The sequence below is a fragment of the Ambystoma mexicanum genome, chromosome 8 (genome assembly GCF_040938575.1).
Source record: "Ambystoma mexicanum isolate Mex_15411 chromosome 8, UKY_AmexF1_1, whole genome shotgun sequence".
Classification (NCBI taxonomy): domain Eukaryota; kingdom Metazoa; phylum Chordata; class Amphibia; order Caudata; family Ambystomatidae; genus Ambystoma; species Ambystoma mexicanum.
The window spans coordinates 310,749,221-310,772,196 of NC_090929.1; the positions used below are offsets into that span (position 1 = coordinate 310,749,221).

At 44.9% G+C, this 22,976-nt stretch overlaps 1 protein-coding gene across 1 annotated transcript in view; it reads right to left on the bottom strand.

Annotated features, from left to right (window-relative positions):
* Positions 1-2,394: 2,394 nt before the first annotated feature.
* Positions 2,395-22,976, bottom strand: part of LOC138471869 (ficolin-2-like) — a 469,580-nt gene continuing 448,998 nt past the window's right edge. The window contains exon 9 of the mRNA XM_069609728.1: positions 2,395-6,344. Coding sequence (XP_069465829.1) covers positions 6,097-6,344 — 248 coding nt within the window. The 3' untranslated portion in view covers positions 2,395-6,096. The remainder of the gene's footprint in view (positions 6,345-22,976) is intronic.

Genomic DNA, 22,976 nt, shown 5'->3' on the forward strand with positions numbered 1-22,976 from the left:
TACTTCCAACTGGACCTGCAACATAGCAGGCCTCACTTCCAATATAGCAGTGCTTCAGTTTTTCTCCCGTCTAGGACCAGAACCTACATTTTCATCCTTGTACACTACATTTTAACTACTGTACTTCAATAGCCTTTTTGCCCTCTACCTTGGCCTACGTATATTTTCATGACTGCTACAAAGGAACTATGTTTGTTATTGCCACTTCACACATTCCACCCCCTGCAGCTGCGCACATTCACTTTCTTGTGCACTAATATATTTTCTGCAGCCTAAATCAAATGGGAGCTGGATGTGCATCCCACAACACATCCCACACTAAGAAAAAACTCCTTTTGGGCACTCCTCTCAGATGAGTTTTCTTTGGCTGGAAGGTATGTGTTCTTATGGTTTGCATCACTGTAATCTCATTGCCCCTCTTCCAATGATCTTCAGGGGGGAAATATCACTTGGGATAACAGGAAGGGGGGAATAAAGGAATGAGAGGAAGGGAGAACACAGTGGAGAGTGGAACAAAGTTGACTGGTTTTGCTCCAGTTGTGCGATTGGGTGGAGATGAGTGAAGAATGAGCAGTAGGGGCCAGGAGAGCAAGTATGCTGCAAAGGATTGATGTGGCAGTATGTTGGCAGGCCAAAGGGGCTCCCCTTACATTCTAGTGGGCTCTGTTGGGCTGACAAATGCCCTGCTGTGGCCAGACGAGGAATACATTGTAATTGGGAGGATAGCTCAGGGGTAACCTGCTCGCCTTGGAAGCAAGACGACGTGGAGCAACACAGGTTCGATTCCCGGGTCCGCGCTTAGAAACCTCTGGTTATTAAGCACGTAATAAATAACCAATTGCAATTACAAGAGCAATACATTGCACAGAGTGCATAATGGTCTTCTTGACTCCTTGGCCCTGCCATCTTAGCCTTTCTACCATTGGTACAATGTCCATGCCTGACAGGTATGTTCCATGTCTTTCTGTCTGGCCAGATCATAAAAGGCATTAGGCAGTTTTTAATGTCACACACTGGCACCTCTTCATCGAATTAGGAACTAGTACCTTTTCACTACTTCACCATGTTTCACAGACTCTCAACCCTTCTCATTTTTAAACTTCTTTCCCATGTGACTCCACTTCTATGGTAAAATGCAAGAAAAGTTAAGAAATCTTTAAGTATTCTGGGAGTATTTTCTTCTTCCCAAATTAGTTTGTTATTGGAAGAATTACAACATTACTACAACCCTACCGACAAAGGTTATAGTCAATGTTCTTTTATTTGTAAAAGAAAATGATATTCACAGGCTATTTTCAATTGTTCAGTACTTATCCCTGTCAGACTGCTAGAAATAACGTATTTTCTCTCCAGTTGCTTCTTTCAATAACAAACAGCCTCCAGGCTCCCATTGTATTATACACAGCCTGAGTAGCCTGAGCACCCTGAGCTTTTTGCATTTTCACATTCTCTGCGGACCATAAAATCCTGAAAATTCCAAAAGTATAGAGTTTGCTTAAATCGGTTTGCCCTTGACAACCTATGAACTCCCAGCACATTATGAAAAGAGGGGTCATTAAAAGTAATCTAGTTTAGCGTTACCATCGTGATAAACCTCCATCCAATCGGATCGCAACCCAAGATTGACCTGAACCTTTCAAATATTGGTGATGTACTGAGGAGACAGAATTTCCCGAGTCTTTTCTAAGATGTTAGAAGGCTATTTTCAGACCCATATTGGGAAATGTCTTGATTCCAGTCCATTAGGATTATTATGAAACACATTTTTCTTAGGCAAGAGTTGGCCAACATTATTGAATTAGAAATGATTGGCTTCAGATAAACATTGCTTCTCTTAGCCTTTTCCTCGCCAATGCATTCTATAATTTTCTACAAGCTTGTCTGCTTAGGCCACCTTGTCCATTTAAGGTTGCAACCACTGTTTTAGGCGTTCTTTCAAAACATAATATTCCTCTTCCTTGACACATTTTTGTATTGGAATTTTAATTTTTTAATATTGTATATCTAAAAGATGATTTAAATGGTTCCCTTCTTTCCTCTTTGCTTGTTCTATTCATGCAAATATATTGTGTTGTAATGTATTTTAGTGTTATAATTGAAGTGTATAGAATTGTGTGTATAAGTAATTTTCTTCTTTGAAAGGTTGACATTTTCAGATAAATCAAATAATAAAAAAATAAAAAACAGAATATTCCTTATAGGAATGTACAACTTCGACATCGAGTGAGCAGCTGATATGAGAATGTTGTGGAGTGTGCTTATAGTATGTGCTACCAAGAGAAGGGGTTATTCGCTTCTCTGTGCTTACCCCAGAAAACAGCGAAACTATGTGTGATGACTTGATACATAAAATAGCAAATATTCTTAAAAACATTTCTTGGTAAAACAAAGAAATGTATTATTGAAGATTTATTAGCAGTAAAATGTCACCACTGATCACCAAGGTAAAATGCAACACCAACAATATGTAAAATGAGACTGACATAGTAATAGCAAAATGCTATATGTGGAAAATACAAATCAACAAAATGTCTCCATCTTGTTCCAAGAGGCTGAGAGTACATCCTGAGATAAACCCACTCGCTAGTCCATCCAATACTGTGTTCAGATCTGTCAGCAAATGGTCGGAATCGCTGCCAAGAGGGTTTATCGTTGGACATTTATCATCATTCTTCTGTAGTTTGCACATGGTTACAACGACCTCATTTGGGTCGTGTACATTTGGTCGATACGTTTTCATCAACCATGGTTTATCTTCTTGCTTTTTTCTGTTATTGGAGGGGTGGTTTAGTCTAACATTTGTCAACTCGATGAAAAGGTGTCAACCAAATTTACCACGACCAAGCTATGGATATTGTAAACACAAAATAACTTCGCTCAAAATGCAAAGTGTGCAATCATGTTATTCCACTAGCAGTCTGTTGACTGCAAAAGGCATGTTCACAATGATGTGTTTTACAATTTATGTAATTATTGTGAGCTTTTCTTGGAATCCTTGAACGTGAGTCTTCATGAGAAAGATAGCAATGCCCAAAGCATCTACTTCTGCCTTTAATCTAACATAAAATGACGTGCTAGACAGCTTCACATCCTCTTCTGCTGATATATTTAGGGGTGATATAACACGTGGGGGCGGACCGACCCCACCGGTAACGACCCGCCACCCAAGTTAAGGGCCCGAGTGAATCAAGGGTCTGTTAACACGGGCAGCAGGTCGTTACCGGCGGTGGCCGGCCCACACTCAAGTGTTTTATGGCCATTAGCACCTGTCTAGATCCCACGTGAGTGCTAATGGTGTTTATTCTTCTTTTTTTTTTAAAGAAAACGCACCTTGTGGTGCGGTGTAGCAATGCTCCATAGTACCCAGGTCCATTTTGTATGTTAATGACTGTGACGTCATCAACTAGGAAAGAGACCTCGAGAACCCTGGAGCGTTTCTGTTCTACACCACAAGCTAAGTTTTCATTTTTCTTTTTAAAACTCTTAGCACCCGTGTATGATCTACATGGGTGCTAAGAGGTGAGGTAGGGAGGGGGGAGGCAAGGAGCAGTGGTGAAGGGAAGGGGGCGCTGGTTAGCGGCACACAGGCTGCTCGGAACACAGTCTTGTGCCATAGAATACAGCCCGCGTCACCAGCAGCCTGATTGGCCAGCGCCCTCCTCCAGGGTGCTCATGAAAGATCATACTTGATTATGGTATTTGGACTCAGATAGACATTTTGAGACATGACATTTCCTACGGATAATAATCAACATCTAGCAATAGCTCATGAACATTGATTGAGGAGCAGGAGATTGCAAATGAACTTCAGAGCAGCACAATATTGCAATAAAAGTAGACAGGAACATCTAGCAAAGGAATGAAAAACATGATGTAAAAGAAGAAAAAGTGCAAAGTAAACTCATCCTGAATACTGCAGGGAATCAATTGTGTAGATATGATATTTAACTTATTTAGTTATGTTGTACCTATTATGTGGTTGCATTTAAATTGTTATATCTACAGTCAGAGTAACTAATATGCTTGGTCAATACACTACAGTAAAATATCCAAGAATTATTGCTCCGAATCTCCACCAAACTGTGCTACGGGAGAGCGGACAAAGTGTAATTCCAATATTACAATATACCAAAGCATACAGGGCTGCCATCTAAGCAGTTTATTTTGAGGCGGGTTAGGCGACACAGAAAAAGGCTTTCTGCGTGTTCTCCCAAATTCTGCCAGTTCTCCTGATCAGAGGGTTTGTAGGTGCAATGTCCACATGACTGTGAGATCTCCCCAGCTACATCCACACCTTGCAGCTATGATGATTCTGCGGCCGCTGAACCGTCCTGAATTTGCACTGTGCACGTTCATCTTTCATGCGACAGCATATCTGGCACAGTCTCCCAGGGCAGCCACCATTGAGATCTTGATGATCCCTACACATGGTTTCTGTGGGAGAGAAGAATGTCTAGTATTGCCCAAATGTGGCTGGTAAAGGATGCCCCTTGCAGAGGATCGGAGAGTGTGTGTGATGAATCTGTGGTGTGCAGATTCTGAGCAAATGCACTGGGATAAGCCCAATCAGTGATGTAGAAGCAGTCAGGATATTCCCAACATCACCCAGACAAGAATCTGAGGAATTTGTCATTTAAAACCATACATTAAAACCGAAGCACTTCTGAAAACATCACGCCGAGTACTTCCATGCTTCTTGGGGCACCTTACCCTGGTAATCCTAGCCACGGTTGCCGTCTCCTTGTTTTATTGAATCATGCTGCACTTCCGAACTGTATCAGTTATAAGCAAGGGTGGACTGGCCTATAGGGTACTCTGTAGATTTCCCGGTAGGTCTCTGCACCCTGTGCCTCTTGTGTGGTGTTTCCAAATGTTCCCATAGGGAATGGTTGGACCTGCTGAAAATGTGTAATATAGGGCCACTTTTAAAATTATTTCCAGGGCCTCTTTTGGTTCCCAGTCCACCCCTGGTTATAAGAAAACAAGGGAACAAATTCATGAAGATGTTTCCGCACACTCAAGTGGAGGCTTCACCCCATGAAGGTGCCCACCCTCAGAATGTTGGCAGGGTGACGGCTTTCGGAAGAAACGATGCAACAAATGTGAATTCATGTTTCTAAAAGGAAGGTACTTTAATCTGTACAGATCTGAAGCTGTTTATCTGAGGCTGTTGTCCTCTCTCAGAAACCAGGCATAAAGGAAAGCATTAGAAGTGTTCATGTGTAGCTTGAACGTTTCTTTTATTAATAATTTCCACACCCTAAAATAGCGTTTGTCGTGACTGGAAATGTAAGGCCTGTCCCTTGAAATGAGCTTGCTGACCCCATATGAGAAAGGGGGGGGGGGGGGTGGGGGGTATAGATTTCCTTTTGGAGATGGTCGAATAACACTGGGCATGTAGTGTAGCAATGACAGAAATGCCCAAATAAGGCAGAGACCTCTAAGAGCTTAAAAAAAGCCCTTTGCAGCCCTTGGCATCAGTGATGGTGTCACGGTAGTTAGACTGGGTAGATGGCAGCAAAAGACCCTCCGCTTGAGGGGGTTGACTGATGGATTAAGAACAAACTTATTCTATTGCCAGATGTTTTTGCGAGTGCGGGTGCATTTTGAGGTGGACTGAGGACAAAACGTACGCTTAATGCAACCTCTTATGAAATTAAGTGGAATTCTATGAAAATAAAGGGTGTCCATTTTTTTAAAACTTGGTCTCACTTATTAATGTGTTAGAGAGTCGTTTTTTATTCTAGCATGTACAGTTATTGTAAGGCAAAGGTCTGCAGCTGGTGGCTCTCTATGTGTTTTCGACTACGATTCCCATGATCCCTCACCAAAGCTATGCTGACTAGGGCTGATGGGAGTTGTAGTGCAAAACACCGGGAGAGCCAAACATTGCAGACTCCCTTTTCTCTAAGCTTCCAAAAGAAAGGTATTTGTGAAGAGCATCACAATGACAGCAATAAACTACAGGGCATTTACAGTAACTCATGCAATCGTAAAGCATAGAACTTTTTCGAGAAATGGTCGTCTTCATCGGAGATAGCTAACTCCTGGCTGAAACCAATAGCATAGCCTCATGCTTAGCATTTTTCCTCTTGCCTACACTGGTCTAAATTTCATCTCAGAATGCTTGTAGGAATAGTTGTGTCCTTTGCCCGTGCGCCAGTTAATCCCATCGGCAGTACTACTATGGGAGCCCAGCCAGTACTTTCCATTCAGGTTCGAGTGATGGCAACTGTTGTACCACCAGGCGCCCTTGTACCTCTCTGCACAGTTCTCAGCGGATGCATCGTTATCTTGATCTTTAGTTGAAAAGGGACAGCCCTTGTGAAGTGATAAAGAGTCGCCTGAAAAAGAAATGAACAAATACATATTTTGTTTATATTTAATGTAATCAAGTAGGCACAACAGAGATTTCATTTGAAAGTAAAATGTATCATGTTTAAGTAAATTAATGAAGTTAATGACACTGGTGCACTGTGTAGTGCCTGCCATTTTTGCAATGAAACACTACATGTGTCCAGTATATATATATTTTTTAATGTTGAGAACATTTCAAATCTCAAATATTCCTTTAAGCTAAACCCCCTTAAAGCAATCCAAATAAAATGACTATGTTTAAGAGTGTTAGGCAGAATCACCTGCAGTACCCTTTGGGACACTATAGGCAATTAGGTCTACAAGTGTAAGCACAATTTCACCTTTGGTGCAAGCCCTTACTACACAGTAAAGTGGTAGCGATGGCTGAGCAGCCAGACCTATCTCAAGAGTTTAAGTGAGCAGTAGAACAAGTTACAAAAAAGGGCAACCAATACAGGGATTCAAGTAAACACTTACTCAGGGTTTCTCAGTAAAAGAATATACATTTATTTACTCAATCATTAATAAAACATTACACTAACACAAGCAGCTCAATATCACACACTAATACACCACAAAAATCCAACCGGTAAGTAATTAAACAAGTTTAGCTAAAAAATGAAGTGTGAGCAAAATGGCACTTTAGATACTTAGAAAAGGAATGAAAGGACAAGGTTATAAGAATAGACAGCCCAAATACAATCATAGGCAGGGCAAAGGGTTCAAGTTAAATACAATTTAGCAATTCTTCTCAATAGGCCTAGGCCAAAGTCAATGGTTCAGTGTCTCTTGTATAGGATAGCAGAGTTCTGGTATGTAACGGTTAAGTCTTTGCCACAGATTTTTAAAGGATTTGGCTAGGCGAAAAGTTTGACGAATGTTTACGGAAGGACAAGCCTTCGTAGTTGAGGAAAGTTTCACGCACTTTCTCGATGGCAGAAAAGATTTCCTTTTAAATGAAGAAAGCTGTAGCTGAGGCAGCTGTTCCTGGCAGTTTAAGCAGATCTCGCTGTTCCTGGGCTTCAATCATGGGGACAAGAAGGACGTCGGGAGGTTCCTGCACTGCCCAGGGAAGAGGCCAAAAGCTGAAGCAAGATGTCGGTTTAAGGTTTGAGTGCCTGGTTTCCTTCCCTATCGCTATACGGTTTTTAACAGCACTCTGCAAAAAATTCGACCAGAATAGGACGGTGTCTAGGTGGCTTGCGAGTTGCTTGTTCCCACCAAACTCAAGGGAAGAAGTTAACCTTGAAGGGCTTCTCTGTCATCGGAAATTTCAGGCGATTCGGACCTGCAGCCGGGCTTCACCGGTTGTCCAAGAGTTGCAGCAGTCCCCTTCTTTCCTCTCCTCTTCGGTTCTTTCGTTCCATTGGTCGACTCTGCTTTCCAAGTCCCAGAGACCTGCTTTTAAACAGTTTTCCCTCCATTCATTCAGCCTGGCTGTCACTCACCCAGCAGGGTGGCTGGCCTTGCCGGACAGCCAGCTGGCCAATCACACCAAAGTGCATTCAGGTCTACTAGGAGACTAAGCACAGGGAGTTTCGGGCACCTCCCTCACATCCTGTCCACCCCAGACACTCTGGCCCCAGAGGAGGGCTTCAGCACAGAAGCCTGCCAAAGGGCCCGAACAAAGGGACCAAACTTGGTTTGGCACGCAGAGACAAACACAAGAAGGACTTTTCCTAAAAGAAGTGGCGAAAAAAGTTGACCGGAGTCTGTTTTTACAGATAGGTGCTGGGCGCCATATTGAAAAACATGGCCTCTGTTGATTTTTAGCTACCGTTGTTAGCGGTCGGGAAAAATCACAGTAGTTAATCTAAATCACTGCCACCAGCCATTTAAAGTAGGAAAAGGTAACATTTTACCATTACATCAGTGTTTTGACTGAGGGGACTCAGCACTCTATCGGAAGATAGTGTGTGCTCGGTCAGTAAATTTAAAGAGACTAGTAAAGTCAATTTAACTTTACGTACTCTGGGACACAGTAGTCAGTCCCAGGGAAGGTATTTAAACCTTGGGGAGCCTGAAATACACTTCTGTGCCACTGCACTGAAGGTGCTGTATGACACACAGAAAAAAGATGATGCCATGGAGTTTGTTTAAAACACCATATACAAAGAACACAAAAGTAAAACACACATCAAAATACATGAAAGAGTGGGGGGAAAAGGCTCACACTCCTTCCAGGAAAAGAAATCAAATCCCAGAACTCCAGCAAAATTGCTGGGGGTCTCAAAAGGTAATGTCAATTAGCACATTTTGAGAATTCTCCCTAACAAAAAGAAAGAAATCATTTTAGATTAACATATGTTCATGGTTGCATACAACTCACCAGATATGTAGATTCGAATAGGAATGTACGCTGCCTTTTGCCCCGCACATTTGCACTCTGCCGTGCAAATGAGTATACACTGCTTACCGTGCTCAGGGAATTGGCAAATGAGGGGAGGCGGCAGTATGGTGACCCCATTCATTAATATTTATCCTTTCGCTTGTCAGGCTGAGTGCTGTCTCAAAACTCACTCTAGCTCAGGTGCCTCATTCAGTGGGCCCTTATAGGACTATTGCCTGCTGGGCAATGCCTGTCGGGCAGTGCTTGGCATTTGTCAGGCATTCATCATGCAGTCCTCTCCTAGAAGTCAAACCCAGTCCCTTCAAACATCTTTGGCTCTCCAATCTCATATTTGCACAATCTGTGGCACCTTCCTAGATATTGATTTATGGCAGATCTCATTGGAAAGATCTACCCACAAAGGAAAAAAAAACAATGGCATAAGGCACTAGGACAGAGGGTTTCATCGTAAATGAGAACAAGACTTGCTATCCCAAAAGCAAGGAATGTAAAGGTTGCCCTCATCAGGTGTCAGATTATAGCTGGAGTTGTGGCAGTTTGGTCTTCAATGTGTCCCACGAATTGGGGTGTTTTGACTCTTGGCCTAGGGTTCCTCAGTTCTCAAAGGCTGCATTAATTTTGAAGCATCTAAGCAGTATTTACCTAATCAAGGAGCAGCCTCACCGTTCAACAGCTATTTGCACTAGAAAAACAGTGGAGGAAGGGGCTGACTTTCTGAAATTACATGGTGCCCCAGTTGCAGTTGTTAACCAAATATGTTTTGGCCATGGGGGATCATTCCATTGCCTGGTCATTTCCAAATAATTTTCAAATAATCCAAAAATGCCTTAAATCGTGATTATGTCTAGGAAGATCGAAGAAATTCGAACTGTCTCATTGTAGTCAGCTTGATTTGGCACATGTAAGGAGTTACATGCTGGGATTTGGACCTGAGGTGGGCATTCTTGACCCCCCCCAATTGTCAGACCAACGTTATTTATGTTATTTGCCACTTCCCCGACATATGAAGTGGATGGAGTTTAGGTTTTCCGATTCAATGTCAAATTACCTGAAAGAATCATTTATATGACCAGTTTGGAGGAAGTTGATAGTTTTTAGCTCCACTCCTTCATTAATTATGTGGATTTTTAACTTCTCCAAATTACATGATTAGGGCATCATTTTTCATCGATACACTTTTCTGACAGTTAATGGCTCATTTTTGGACCTAGTGAACGTATCACCTTAGGGAGTTTTAAGCCCCATTGATGTTACGTTAATTCTCAGCTTTTGTATGGTGCCAATCAGCATTTATAAGAATTATAATTATATTTTGGTAACTCACCTACAGTGGCCAAATCATGCATATAAAGCATTGACTGGTGTGAGCTGCTGCTACTGGGATATTAAAGCAATGTTTGGCATGGTATCAAGTGATATTGTAAAAACAAAACATTGTTGGGGAAACAATATTTTGTATACCCACTACCCAGCACTTTCTCCACATTTTCTAGGACTAAGTTAGTTTACATAATTGCATAAGTCCTCAAATATTTTGGGAGCACTGTTCAGTGGGTTGAAAAATATTGTTTCAACAATGATGTTTTGTTTTAACGGTAATGTCAAATATAACTCTTGGCATATGTTATATTATGTTATGTTATTTTTGGGGGTTTATACCACACACCGCTTTTACTCAAGGAAGAATCCTCTTAATGTGTTCTACCTTTGTTCCTAAAAGTAAACCACCCCATCCATAGTTCTCTTCTCCCCTCTGACATCTCAGACCTCTTTGTCAAGCTGAACGTAGAGGGAAAACAACCATATAATTCGTTAATTTTATATCTTTCTCTTCCTTTTTTTAATCTTATTGTTCTGCACTTAAAGATGCTAATGCTCACTATTTTGACTCACTTTTTCCTCAATCTTGTTTGTCGTCTTTTTTCTTTATCAAATAAGCTGTGGTCCATTCCTCCTGTGGACCCATCCTTTATTAAATTCTGAAGATGTTGCTGTTTTTTCATTTATAAAGATAGTGATATTAGGTTGTCCTTCAATCAATGTAGTCCATCTACTTCAGTTTATAATCTATTTTACATCCCCACTCTTTGTTCTCTCTCATTTTTATACTTGGTTTTGGAGCTCGATATTTCTTTACTTAATTTTTTTTATTACTTGTGTTTAGCCAAAGTTAGGCTTTTACAAGATCGACAAATGTGGTTTCGAGAATAAGTTCTGACTTTGGTGGGTATTTGCTTCGGCTACGCACCAACTTCATAGAGATTTTATTTTCTCGAAAGCGGCGTTTAAAATCTTTACCCCTGCAATTGGTGAGAAATATTCCTCTGAGCTGTTACCATTTGGTGTGCCCCAATGATTGTTTCTTGGTTCTCTTCTTTTAACTCTTCTTACTATTCCACTGGCTTTTGTGTTTTATGATGTTGGTCTCTGCACATTTCTATACTGATGAAACACAGATTCTCTTCCTACTATTGCTTAGGAGCTTCATCCTATTTTGTCTGATTGTCTTTCTGATACCAATTCATAGATGCCGTCTCACTTTCTTCATCAGAATAAAAAAATTGAAGTTATTTTCTTTTGAGCCTCTTTTTTTGTGCCTTCTCCTCTGTCTATTTCCTTTCCACCTTTACTATTCCCCATTTCTTCAAATGCCCAGAATGTGGGTTTTGTGTTTGATACTTTTTTCTTCCCTTGATAAATTGTAGCTGTAGTGGGTGCGTGTTATTACCAACTCTATAACATTCAGATAATGTGTCATCTTTTTTATGTTTCCAACAACAATCCTTTTGCTGCAATATCTTCTCCTCTCTCTGCTTAACTACTGTTGCATGCACTACTTTTGTTGGATTTCCTGGCTTTGAAATTGTGCTTCTTGATCTATTTTATATTCTCCACTGCATATTATTTTCTGTTTAAGTTTCTCAGCTCCTATATCTCCTTATTTGGTTCAGCTGCACTGACTTTGCATTCCAACTCGTTTTGCTTTTCCCTTTTTATGTATTGTTTTAAATATGTTCAAGCTCCGGCTCCTAGCCCTCTTTGTGGCCTTGTCTCTCTGTATTATCCCACTCATTTTCTTAATTCTGCTTCTCAGTGTTTACTTTCATGTCAGCATATTCTTTGTGCCACTTCTCAATGTTCTTCTTTTCAGTTATTAGCTCCCAAATTGTGGAATTCTGTTCTCCTTGAGATTTGTTCTTCTCTTACTTTATTGTTGTTCAGGAAGCATCTCAAATATCCTTTATCATTCACAGAATTAAAATTTGTTTGCCTAATGTTATAACTCTGGAGTGTGCTTGTGGTCCTTCTGCTTTAGGATTGTCGATTTGTCTTCATGTTATTTATTTATTCAATACAATTGTATTGTTGGTACCTTGTAATTGGATGGTGCTTTGAATGAAGGCCCAATATACAAAACCTCAAATGAATAAAATACATAATTTAGATCAAGCTATAACAAGTTATTCTACATTATGAAAAAGCAAGAGATTGCTCATAACTAGGTCGCATTCTTGCAATCTTTTGATGTTAAAAATTCCAAGGCATTCTGGCAAATTGTTATCCAGTGGTCTACAAACTTAAGACCATTTCTAGATACATTTATTGCTGAAGATACCTGTTTTTCTAATTGTAGTAGTCTTTATTCTCACTTGAATGGGTTTCCTCTTGATAGTGCCTTAATCTATCTGTCCCTCAAGTTGAGACAGTTTTTTTAAATGTCTGTTCACGTGGTTTGGGTGGTACCAAGTTCTCAAAAAATAGGCAAAACTCCTAGCCCTGGAAGGCTTCCTTTAGACTCATGTAAATCGAAACCTGTGCTGTCGGGCCATTTCTCACAAGATCATTCAATTCCATGATTTTTCTTGAGAGTATTTCATCAACTTGAATGTGTGTCGAGCTAATCCCCATATTTAAAAAAGTACGAAAGATGGTTGAGTCAAATATCAGCTAATTTTTTTATTCATTCTCTTGTGAAAAGAGTTGATGCCTGGTAAATAGCTAATAACATGTTTTCAGACCAGCAAGCTGTATTTTGTAAACAAGCCGGTACGATCGATTAAGTATTTAGACTGCATTTTGTCATTCAAATGTGTGTTAATATTAAGACAGTGTGCCTTTAAATAGTTTTAACAGACTTGGAAAAAATCTTTGTTACCTAAAGATAAGAAAATAACTCTACTCTTTGAATAAAGCAGCAGTGAGACAATGAGATGACCAAACTTTTCCCCAGAGAGAAGAACAGAAAACATTGTGGCAATAAGCACTGAGACTGCGGGACATTACCGCCTAAGGTCAACTCCCTCAGGGTCAGCCGCTTCTCGAAGCAACGAGCTGGGGGTAGATCTCTCTCCGCGGCAGGGGCCTCCCTCTGGAACAGCCTTCCTGCCTCTCTGAAACTTGAGGAGAACCATCTCCGGTTCCGGAAGCACCTCAAAACCTTCCTCTTTGCTTCTGCTTTCTCTTTCCCTCTCCCCTGCTAAATTCTTCACTGAAACTGCACTGAATTTGCAACTGGGCCACCCTCACCGACCTTGGTCCTGGGCCCAGCCACTCTCCACTTGCACTGCCTCCCTGGCAACCCCTGCGCTGTGGGACTGTCTCTGTATCCCTACAGCACCCCCTTCCCAGCACTTGTCTGCACTTACCTTGCACTTGCCACCAGCTGGCCTTATTTATTTATTTTTTATTCTACTTACTTTGTACTGACACATGGCCTAGTAGGATCGTTGTCTGTCTTCCCCTTGTTCCCCCCTCAATGCCTCGTCGCGCCTTGAAACACTTGTGTATAGGCGCGTTACAAATGCCATATCATATCATAAGGTAATGGCCCCGGGGTCCATAGTTAAGGAAGGCCCCGGGGCCATTACCGTAGGGGGTAATGGCCCGTAGTCGAGAGGCTTATTGCCATTAGTACCTTATGTTTTGTTTCCCCGGCTGCGGGACACGTTGCATTTCACAGCCGGAAAAATAAAAATAAAAACAGGTTTTTTTAAAATGGCAGCCGCCATCAAGAGACACGATTCGGGACCTCCTTTGTTTTTAGTACCTTTTGTTGCCAGTCATTTCTCATTAAAGGGCAGTTTGAATGTATGTAAAATAATCAATCACCAATTTGAAAAATTCTACTGCGAATGCCACTGTTTCACCCCCATCATTCAGAAAATGAAAAATAAAATGTTGGTAAAAGGAATCTTTGTGTAAGTTATTGAAAATAACATGCAGCTTTGAAAAACATGCAGAGCCTGAGGCAGAACCATCACCTTATGAACCTTAGAATTAGATCCTTATATATTGTGTACCACACCAAGATGGCACACCCTTTTTCCAAGTACATACATAGCTTCTGTTGTGCAAGCGCATAAGCAGCAAACTGCTATAAAAGGAGATGGCGCTGCACCCACCGGTAACTAACGGACCGGAGACGCCAGAATGAAGTGAGGATTTTGAGATTCACACTCACGGTAAGAAACAGTGGGTCTGTACATCGCAAAGAAGTGGCTCTGTGTGGGGATTTTTTAGATTTTTTGATACATAAGAAAAGCACGGATGCCTTGTAGTGAAAAAAAGGAATATTACCAGTGACAACCTTTATTGCTGAGCATGTCTGTGTAGAGAACAGCGGCAGCATTGGGCTAACAGCGCTGATAGGGCTTGTAAAAACTGTAGACCTCCTCAAACAAGCATTGACAACGCCAATAGTTTTGGCGTTTGCGGTTCTTCTTTGCATTTTGCATTTTTAGGCACCAGGTGCAAGGAGGAGAATGCAAAGTTTTAAAGGAGGATGCGATAGGGTGTGCAGGTGTGCAATGGATTGAGAAGGGAAAGAGAGCAACGGAGGAGGGTATTAATAGAGTGTGCCAAAACGGTTTGCAACAAATCTAACTTCCATGTGAAAAGCACACCTATACGTTGTTGGGCTATACATGACCCATTGTGCTTTAAAATCTTCTGGATGGGTCTTAATACTCCTTTATACATACTGACAAAGATAATGTCATACAGTGTGTTAGGATGGCTAACTTTGGCCTCAGAGGTCAAAAAGAGCCCTAGATACCTATGGGTATCTACTTAACCAGGCTTTTCTAGGCTACAAGGACCTAGACGGCTCCCAGCTATTTCACTACTTGCCCCCACCCACCTTCATGCCAAAGGAAACCAAGACCGGCTATTGTTTTGAGGGTGGTGGTCATATCATCAAGATGTTACACCATAAGCCGGCGTTTTGAGCCGGTTCTCGGATACTTAATTTTGAGTAAGTGGTCAGAGTTGTGCATCACTGTAATTAGTTAACGGATCTAATGTGCAAATGAAAATGCAATCTTTGGCACGTTAGGAAAAATTGCAGTTATGCCTGTCTAAGTCACTGAATTATTTGGAACAAACCGCCTGCAGATACGTAGAGCTGCAAAACCCTTTGTGTCACACCTAATACCTATTTCGCATTGGTTGTGCCCCAAATCATCCCTCATGCAAGCTGATTTAGCGGGCAATGGCACTTGGGCAGAGGCCCATGGCATTTAATCAAGATTTGCGCTGCTGCCACGTGGTTTAGAGCCTACACCTTGATTCAACATCATGGAGTTATCGATGGGGAGCTTCCCCTCGGCCTCCTTTATAGCACACAACCTGTATGTATGCACTTCATGAAGTGCAGTCAATAATGGCAGATTATGTATATTAATAATTTTCATTTTTTCTCAGAAACCCCCCCCCCCCACCCACTAATTTAATTCGGTGCATCTAGCACCTTGTTATAAGGTGTAAAAACAAAAACATAACATGATCAGTTGTGCATTCTTACACTCCTAATGGCACTGATATATTATGGGTGATTATAGATTATCAAATGTATTCCACCCTTCTTCCTCACCAACCGTCTGTCCCTCGGCGCTCCTTTTTCCCTTGCAGGCCCTCTTTTTAATGCATATACTTTAGCCACTCCTCTTGGCTTTACTGAATGCTTGTTGGTAATGGTAATGAGATGACAGCTGCTCTTAGGTTGAGGTAGGTGTTGTTGACACTCTCCGGGCGCATTGCTGGATGGCCCGTGAACCCCCACCTCTTCACAGACACACATGGACAAGATGCTATAGGTTCGGGGTCCCCGGTCGCACTGCCGCGGCCGGGAATGCCCCATTTATTTATACCGCATGCGGCAGAGTGAAATGTCACTCCGCCGCGTGCATGCGCCCTTAAAGGGGCAGCACCACACGCCTCCTTTTTCATAAAAACCAAACCCATGAAAAGGAAGTACTAACTATCACACATAACAGCACACTGCACCATCATGTCCCCAGAGACCCCTTTAATGACATCCACCCTGGTTCCTAGGTGAACATCGGCCCCCGTGGCATCCGGAACATCACAACAGTTTATCTAGTCCATCACATAGTCAGTAAAACGGGCAGGTTTCCCTCGTCCTGTCCTCAGGGGGTACTTCCTTCCAGTCTCTCAGGAAGGAGTTCCTTCGCCCGGCAGAAGAGAGGGGCCGCTGCCTTCATCCGTCACCACCGCCATGTCCATGGCAGCCGTGGCCTCTGCCCTGGACTTGCCAAGTTTTTTAAAGAAGCTGGCGTTGCGGTGAGAGAGGCTGTGCCATCCAACGCCGTGACCATCAACCCCTTTACTGCCACCACATCCAATGGCACCGGCTCATACGTGAGAGAAAGCTTTCCTTGAGGGTGCCGGTTTCTCACCAGTACCTCATCCCCCGGGGCTAGTCTCAGGGGCCTCAGACCCCTTTGGGTGTTTTCCAGATCTGTCCGTACTCTTCTCTCCCCTTCCACCTGCTCATTGTCAATGATTAAAGGCTCACATTCTCCCAGTTCTGGCAGAACCTCCCTTGGGCAATGCTGAAACATGATCTCCGCAGGTGCCACCCACGTGGAAATGTGTGGGGCGGTCTGGTATCCTCGCAGAAAGACGTACAGTGCCCTCTGCAGACATTCGCCTTGGACCTCAGCAATGCGGAACACTTTGTTTAGCGTTCTCATCATGCGCTCCACCTCTCCATTTGCTCTAGGCCACAAAGGGGTGACCTTCCTGTGGTGTATTCCGTATCCTCTTTTCAGGTCCGCAAAGCTCTCACCCTGAAAGGGTGCTCCGTTGTCCGAGCACAACACTTTGGCCAGTCCGTGGGTAGCAAAAACCTTCTCCAGCACCACCACCACCTTTTCAAATGCAACAGACTCCACGAATTCCACCTCCGGGTACTGGGACCACTCGTCCACCACCACCAGGACGTGTGTGCCCCTGGTCGTGGAGCCAAAGTCAGCGTGCACTACTTCCCATGGTCTAGTCCCTATGGGCATGGTTTCTACGACCAGTTCCCTCAGAGCAGATTACGCCGCCTTGCACCACACACATGATGCCACAAACTCTTCCACTCTCCTCTCCAGCTCCGGAAACCAGACCTTCTGACAGAGGCAGGCCTTCATTTTTGGCGCACCCTGGTGCCCTTGGTGTTCCAGCTCGATGATCTGCTGCACTTTTGCCTGTAGCACCACTATGCAGTCCCCTCGAAGTAGTAGGCCGGCCTCTGGGAACGCCAGCTCCTCGCGCACTCTCCACAGCTTCTTGAGGGTTACCTTGGCCTCTTGCGTTCTTCGGGCTAGCAAGTCCATCACAGTTCTCCATGCACCCTGCTCCATGGCAGTCTTTAGAATGATGAAGCATTCATCAGCCGCTGAGGCCCGCTCTTGTTCCTCCACGGGCACAGAGTTAGGCGTTGCTGCCTCGACCAACAGTCAGATATGTTCGTCCGCTTCCTCCGCACACCTGGACTGCAGGTCATCCTCTCCTCCTCTGGGATACCTGGAGAGGAAGTGAGCAGCATTGTTGCTGCCTGCCGATACACCAGCGACATGCCATACTCAAGGAGCGCCAGCATCCAGCGTTCTATCCTCGCAGGTGGTTTAGAGGATGACCCTGCCAGGATGGGCAGCAGGGTTTGTTGTCCGTGACCACCGTCACAGGCCTCCCCAACAAGTGGAGTCTGAAATGCCTGAAGCCCCACAAGACCACTAGCACCTCCTGCTCAATCTGTGAGTACCGCTGTTCAGTGTCTGATAGTGCTTTGCTGGCATACGCTATCGGCCGGACCTCCAGATTGGAATCCACCGGGGTAAGCACCGCCCCCAGACCATAAGGGCTTGCGTCGACCACAATCTCTGTCTGTAGGGCCGGATCAAAGAAGGCCATGGTGTCTTCGGCGGTGAGAGCACTTTTGATGTCATCAAAAGCTGCTCATTCCAACTGCCCCCACTGCCAGGTGATGTCTTTTTTTATGAGGGCCTGCAGCGGCTCAGAGCGCGAGGCCAGGTTCCTGATGAACCGGCCACAGTAGGTGACCATGCCCAGGAAGTTCTTCACTTCAGATACATTTTCGGGCGGTCAGGCTTCCTGGCTGTCTCTCACCTTCCGTGGATTGGGCTACACCCTGCCTTCCGTTAAAAACGAACCTGAAGAACTCAATGGCCGTCTTGAGGAATTTGTACTTGTCGCGATGCAGGGTGAGACCCATGGATCAGAGGCGCTCAAATGTCTTTGCCAGCCTGGATAGATGCTCTTTCTCAGTCTTGGCGAACACCAGAATATCCTCACTGATGTTGAGCACACCCTCGAGGTCTGCGAGGGCTACTCTGATGATATTTTGGAAAACATTGGCAGCCGATGACACCCCAAAGCTGAGCCTCTTGTACCTGTACAGCCCCCAGTGGGTAGTAAAGGTGGTGATGTATCTGGAGTCTGGGTGGAGCACCACCTGATGGTACCTGGCTCGCAGGTCGAGTTTAGAGAAGAAATGTGCACCCTGAAACTCAGTGATAATGTCATTGATGGTGGTCGTCAGGTGTCTTTCCCGCTTGATCGCTTTATTGGGGAGACGCATGTCCACACATAACATGACCGCTTCAGGCTGCTTTGGCTTTCGTGCAATCACGATAGAGGAGACCTAGGGAGTGGGGCCCTCCACCTTCTCACTTATGTCAAGTCTGACTACATTGTTCAAATCCTGATCCACCAAGTCCCTCAGGTGGAATGGCACCTGCCGGTATTTCAGTGCCACAGGTTGGATAGAGTCATCAATATGCAGCCTGACTGGGTCGCCAGTCATCCATCAAATGTCTTCAAATAGAGCTGAATGTTTGTCCAGCAGCATCTGGATATCCTCAACATACACCGAGTATGCAAAGGTTACAATGCCCAGGGCCTCCGCCGCCGCGCAGCTGAGCAGAGTGTTGCTGCTCACAGGAGTAACATAAAACCTTGCACAAATCTTCGCTCCTCCATGCTTCATGTCTGCGACAAAAGCACCATCAAGCGGGATTGGTTGCTCCCCACCAAAGGTAAAGATGCGAGCCGCAGGCTTGGAGAGGCAGGGCAGAGACGCCATGGCATCATAATGTACTCTGGCCATGACGTTGACAGAAGCGCCAGTGTCCACAAGCACCGGAACGGACGCTTCGTTGACCTGTACCTGGCATTGGGGTTGCTGCCTGGACTTTGAGTGCAAGACACCCATACTCGACACAAAGAACACATTTTCTTCTTCATCCTCCTCTTCATTGCCGTCAGGACCAGTGCCTTCATACCCTTGGTTGACCTGGGCCACATTCGGTGTGCGCTGCAGGTGTAAGAACCCCAAACGGACGGGACCTCTTGGGATGACCAGCAGACTTGGGGCCTTGCACATGCAGGCGTAGTGGTCAGCAGCCCGCAGCGGCCACACAACTTTTCCACAGCTGGACATTCTGCTGGGTGCAGGAGGTCATACCCGTACTTCATGCACAAGTTGACTGGCCCAAACCTCTGTCACGCTGCCTCTGGACCCTCTGCCTGTGCCCACAGCACAAACGTCCTCCACCTTGTTGGGACGCACTCAAGCCTCCATGCGGGACACCCTTAGCTCAGACACCTCATGACACCTCCCCAGTTCTAAAATGCGAGGTAGTGTAATGCCAGGTTCTCTCAAGGTCTGTCGGCGCAGCTTTCCGAAGGCACACTCTTGAATCAGTTGTTTCTTAATCATGCTATCAGGATTGTCCCATGCACAGGGCACTGAGAGCCTGCACAGCCTCCCATAGAATGTGTCCAACATCTCATCGTCCTTCTGGCGGGCCGCACCCATGAGAAAATGTTCATAATCTGCATTTTCCAGAGGCAAAAAATAGTTGTGGACGGCATCCTTCGCCGCAGCATACGAGCCGTTCTGAGGTTGGAGAGACAGAAACACTTCATGCACTGCTGGCCCAGCACAGTACAAAAGGGTTGCCACCTTGCTGTCATCGTTGGTTTCCATGGTGGCCCTGAAGTACATCTCTAACCTGTCCATCCACATTGTCCACCTGGGCCCCAAACCGGAAGGTGCACCTGAAATATCAAATTCAGGCATTGGCTGCAGGGCACCCGGTGGTCTCATCAGCGGTCTTGGTGGTAGTACTGGCGGGTAGCTGTTGCGGCACAGCTGGTGGGGCTTGTTGGACTGCCACTGCAGGGGCGGCTGGGCCGCAGCTTGGTCATTGTTCATGGTGACGAGCGCACAGGCACCGCAGGTAGATTGAATGGGGCCGCAACTTGTACCACCTCACCTTGCAGCGTGGACTTCACCCCTTCTTCACCAACTGGACACTGGCAGGCCAAAGTTCTTCCACAGGCAGTCCAGTAAGGGTCCTCCAACAAACACCAGTGCTTCAGCGGGCATTCAAGGATGTAGTTCCCCACAGCAGACACAGTTCCATAGGCTATTGGAAGCCAGATGTTGCAGACCAAGTCCAGGCCAAAGGCACCAAAAATTGAGCAGGGTGGGCCCAGGGAACACACAAAAGGATAGCAGGCCTCCCCTGGCTCCACACTCAATACTCGACACAAATCGGTGAAAATGTCACAAATTCACACCAGAAAGCACATCATGTGCAAATCATGGCTATCCGCCACAATAATGTCAAAAAATTGGGCCTGGATAGCTCACTGTCACTTCAAGAAGAAGCCACTGCCTACCTAGGCCCAGTTTACAAAATGGCTGTCCAACCGGGGTCGAACAGTGAAACTTTCAACAAAAGAAAAAAAATCACTGCCGATGTCACCGCCCGGCCCGGGATGCATCCTGCTTCATCGCCACTTTTGAGACTCTCCGGGCGCATTGCAGGATGGCACGTGAGCCCCCCACCTCTTCACAGACACACACGGACAAGATGCTGTAGGTTCAGGCTCCCCGGTCGCACTGCAGCGGCCGGCAGCACCCCGTTTATTTATACCACAGGGGGCGGAGTGAAACGTCACTCCGCCGCGTGTGCGTGCCCTTAAAGGGGCAGCGCCACAGGTGTGAAGCAATGATATTGATATACATTTGTTCTCTCTCATCCACAGCTAAATTAAAGAGAACTGTTAGTGGAAAACAAAGTCTTTTAAAACAAGTTTCCCATGTATGGTCTATATTTGAAAGCATTTGGAGCTTCACGTCTGCCAGTTTCAGCAGCACTGTGAGCTTAAGAAGCCAAGCAGAGCATGTGCGGATGGCACGCGCCATGGCTGCACTGGACTGTACTGGACTTACATTCCATAGAAGTGACAAGTTCAAACACGCTCTGTGCACAAAGACGTGTGATAGCGCACTCTTTCTTCGTGCACAACTTCACGGCTTAATGACCGTTTTCTCGATCAAAGAAAAGATCATCACTGCAAACTAACTTGCACAACTTTATAAATGTATTCTATTACATTCTGTTGTTGGAAAATGCTATATTTTGACGTTTTGTTAAAAACACAATTTATTTAAACAAACAGTTCCCCCCTTGTTTCAATGCACTATTATAAATACAAAACATCCTGAACAACTGTATTAACAATTTCACCTTTACATGGCAGACAGAACAGCTGGAAAAAGGATTGACCATCCCCACCTGCTGACGCCTAAGGGACCTCTTTTTGCAAACCGTGTCAGAGCTTTTAAAGAAATAGCCTGTGCTATCCAATGTCACGCGGAAAATGTAGGAAATCAACATGGTTAACACGTGTGGCTGACCAAATGTTAGGGTATCTTTTATCTTGTGATTTAACACAATTAAGTGAGTAGCGGAGAAAGCCAAAGTCGAAAGCATAAAGAAGGTGCCATCCTTGCCTGTCCCAAGTGAATGGCAGGAATTCAATCTGCCGCCTTCTCCGACTGAGATTTCCACACAGAAGCTCTGCCTTCACAGCCCGCGAGGGGGCATGAGAATGCTGTGGGGCATTGAAAGGTAAACAGAGGCTGCCTGTTCTTGCCTGCCGGCTGTGCACCGCTTCCCCATGGCCTCTTCAAGCACAGCAGTCAAGTTGCAACTTGGTCATCACTGCCGCCCAGCCCTCACATCACGAACAGTTCTTTCCTTTATCCATGGAGTGGGGTGGCAGCGGGCTAACGCAGGGAATGTTACAACCAGCCTTGCCCCGGGACTCCCGTATGAAGGCCTTGCTCCAATACCTGAAATAAGCACACTGACACATTTCTTCATGTCACAGGCTCCCGGTACACACTGCTCGTGTCGCCGGACTGCCCCCTTTATTTATATCAAAGCGCGATGGCAGCACGTTGCTGTCGCGCCACGTGACTTCATCACATTCCTCCTTTTTCATAACAATTGAAAAATACAACTTTTCATAATCTGGTCAGTGCAAACAGGACAGACTTTAATGTGGTAACATACCAAACTAGGTTGGGCCCAACGTGGGGAACATTAGGTGACTTGGTCTGGTACGGGTCCTTTCACACCTGGTCACCCATCATATAGTCTCGGAACCGCGCAGGGCATCTTCTGCTCTCTCGACGAGGGTATGTTCCTCCTGCTGGTTCCTCCATGGTGTCAAATTCCACCTCACCTAGTGCGGATCCTGCATCTTCCGCACTGTCTTTCTGTGTTTGCTACACACCTGTAGTTCCTGTCAGGGGACCTTCTTCCTCTCGTTCTCTCAACCCTTCTTTTCCTCCCAGCTTCCGAAGGAAACTGGAGTTACGAGTTACTTTCCTCCTCTAATCGGCGGCAGTTACCATGGAGCCTTTGGGGTGATGATCCCACACCAGTACAGTGTCACCCAACACTATGTCCAGACTCGACCTCCAGATATAGAGACCACTGGTCTGTCATCACGAAGAAGTGTATTCCCCACCCCGTGGACCCAAAGTCAGCTTGGACAATGTCCCACAGTTGGTCACTCTGGGGCATAGACTCTATCCTCGGCTCTTTGTTAGCTGGGCAGTCGCTTAACACCAGATGCAGTTGGAAACGTTGGAAAT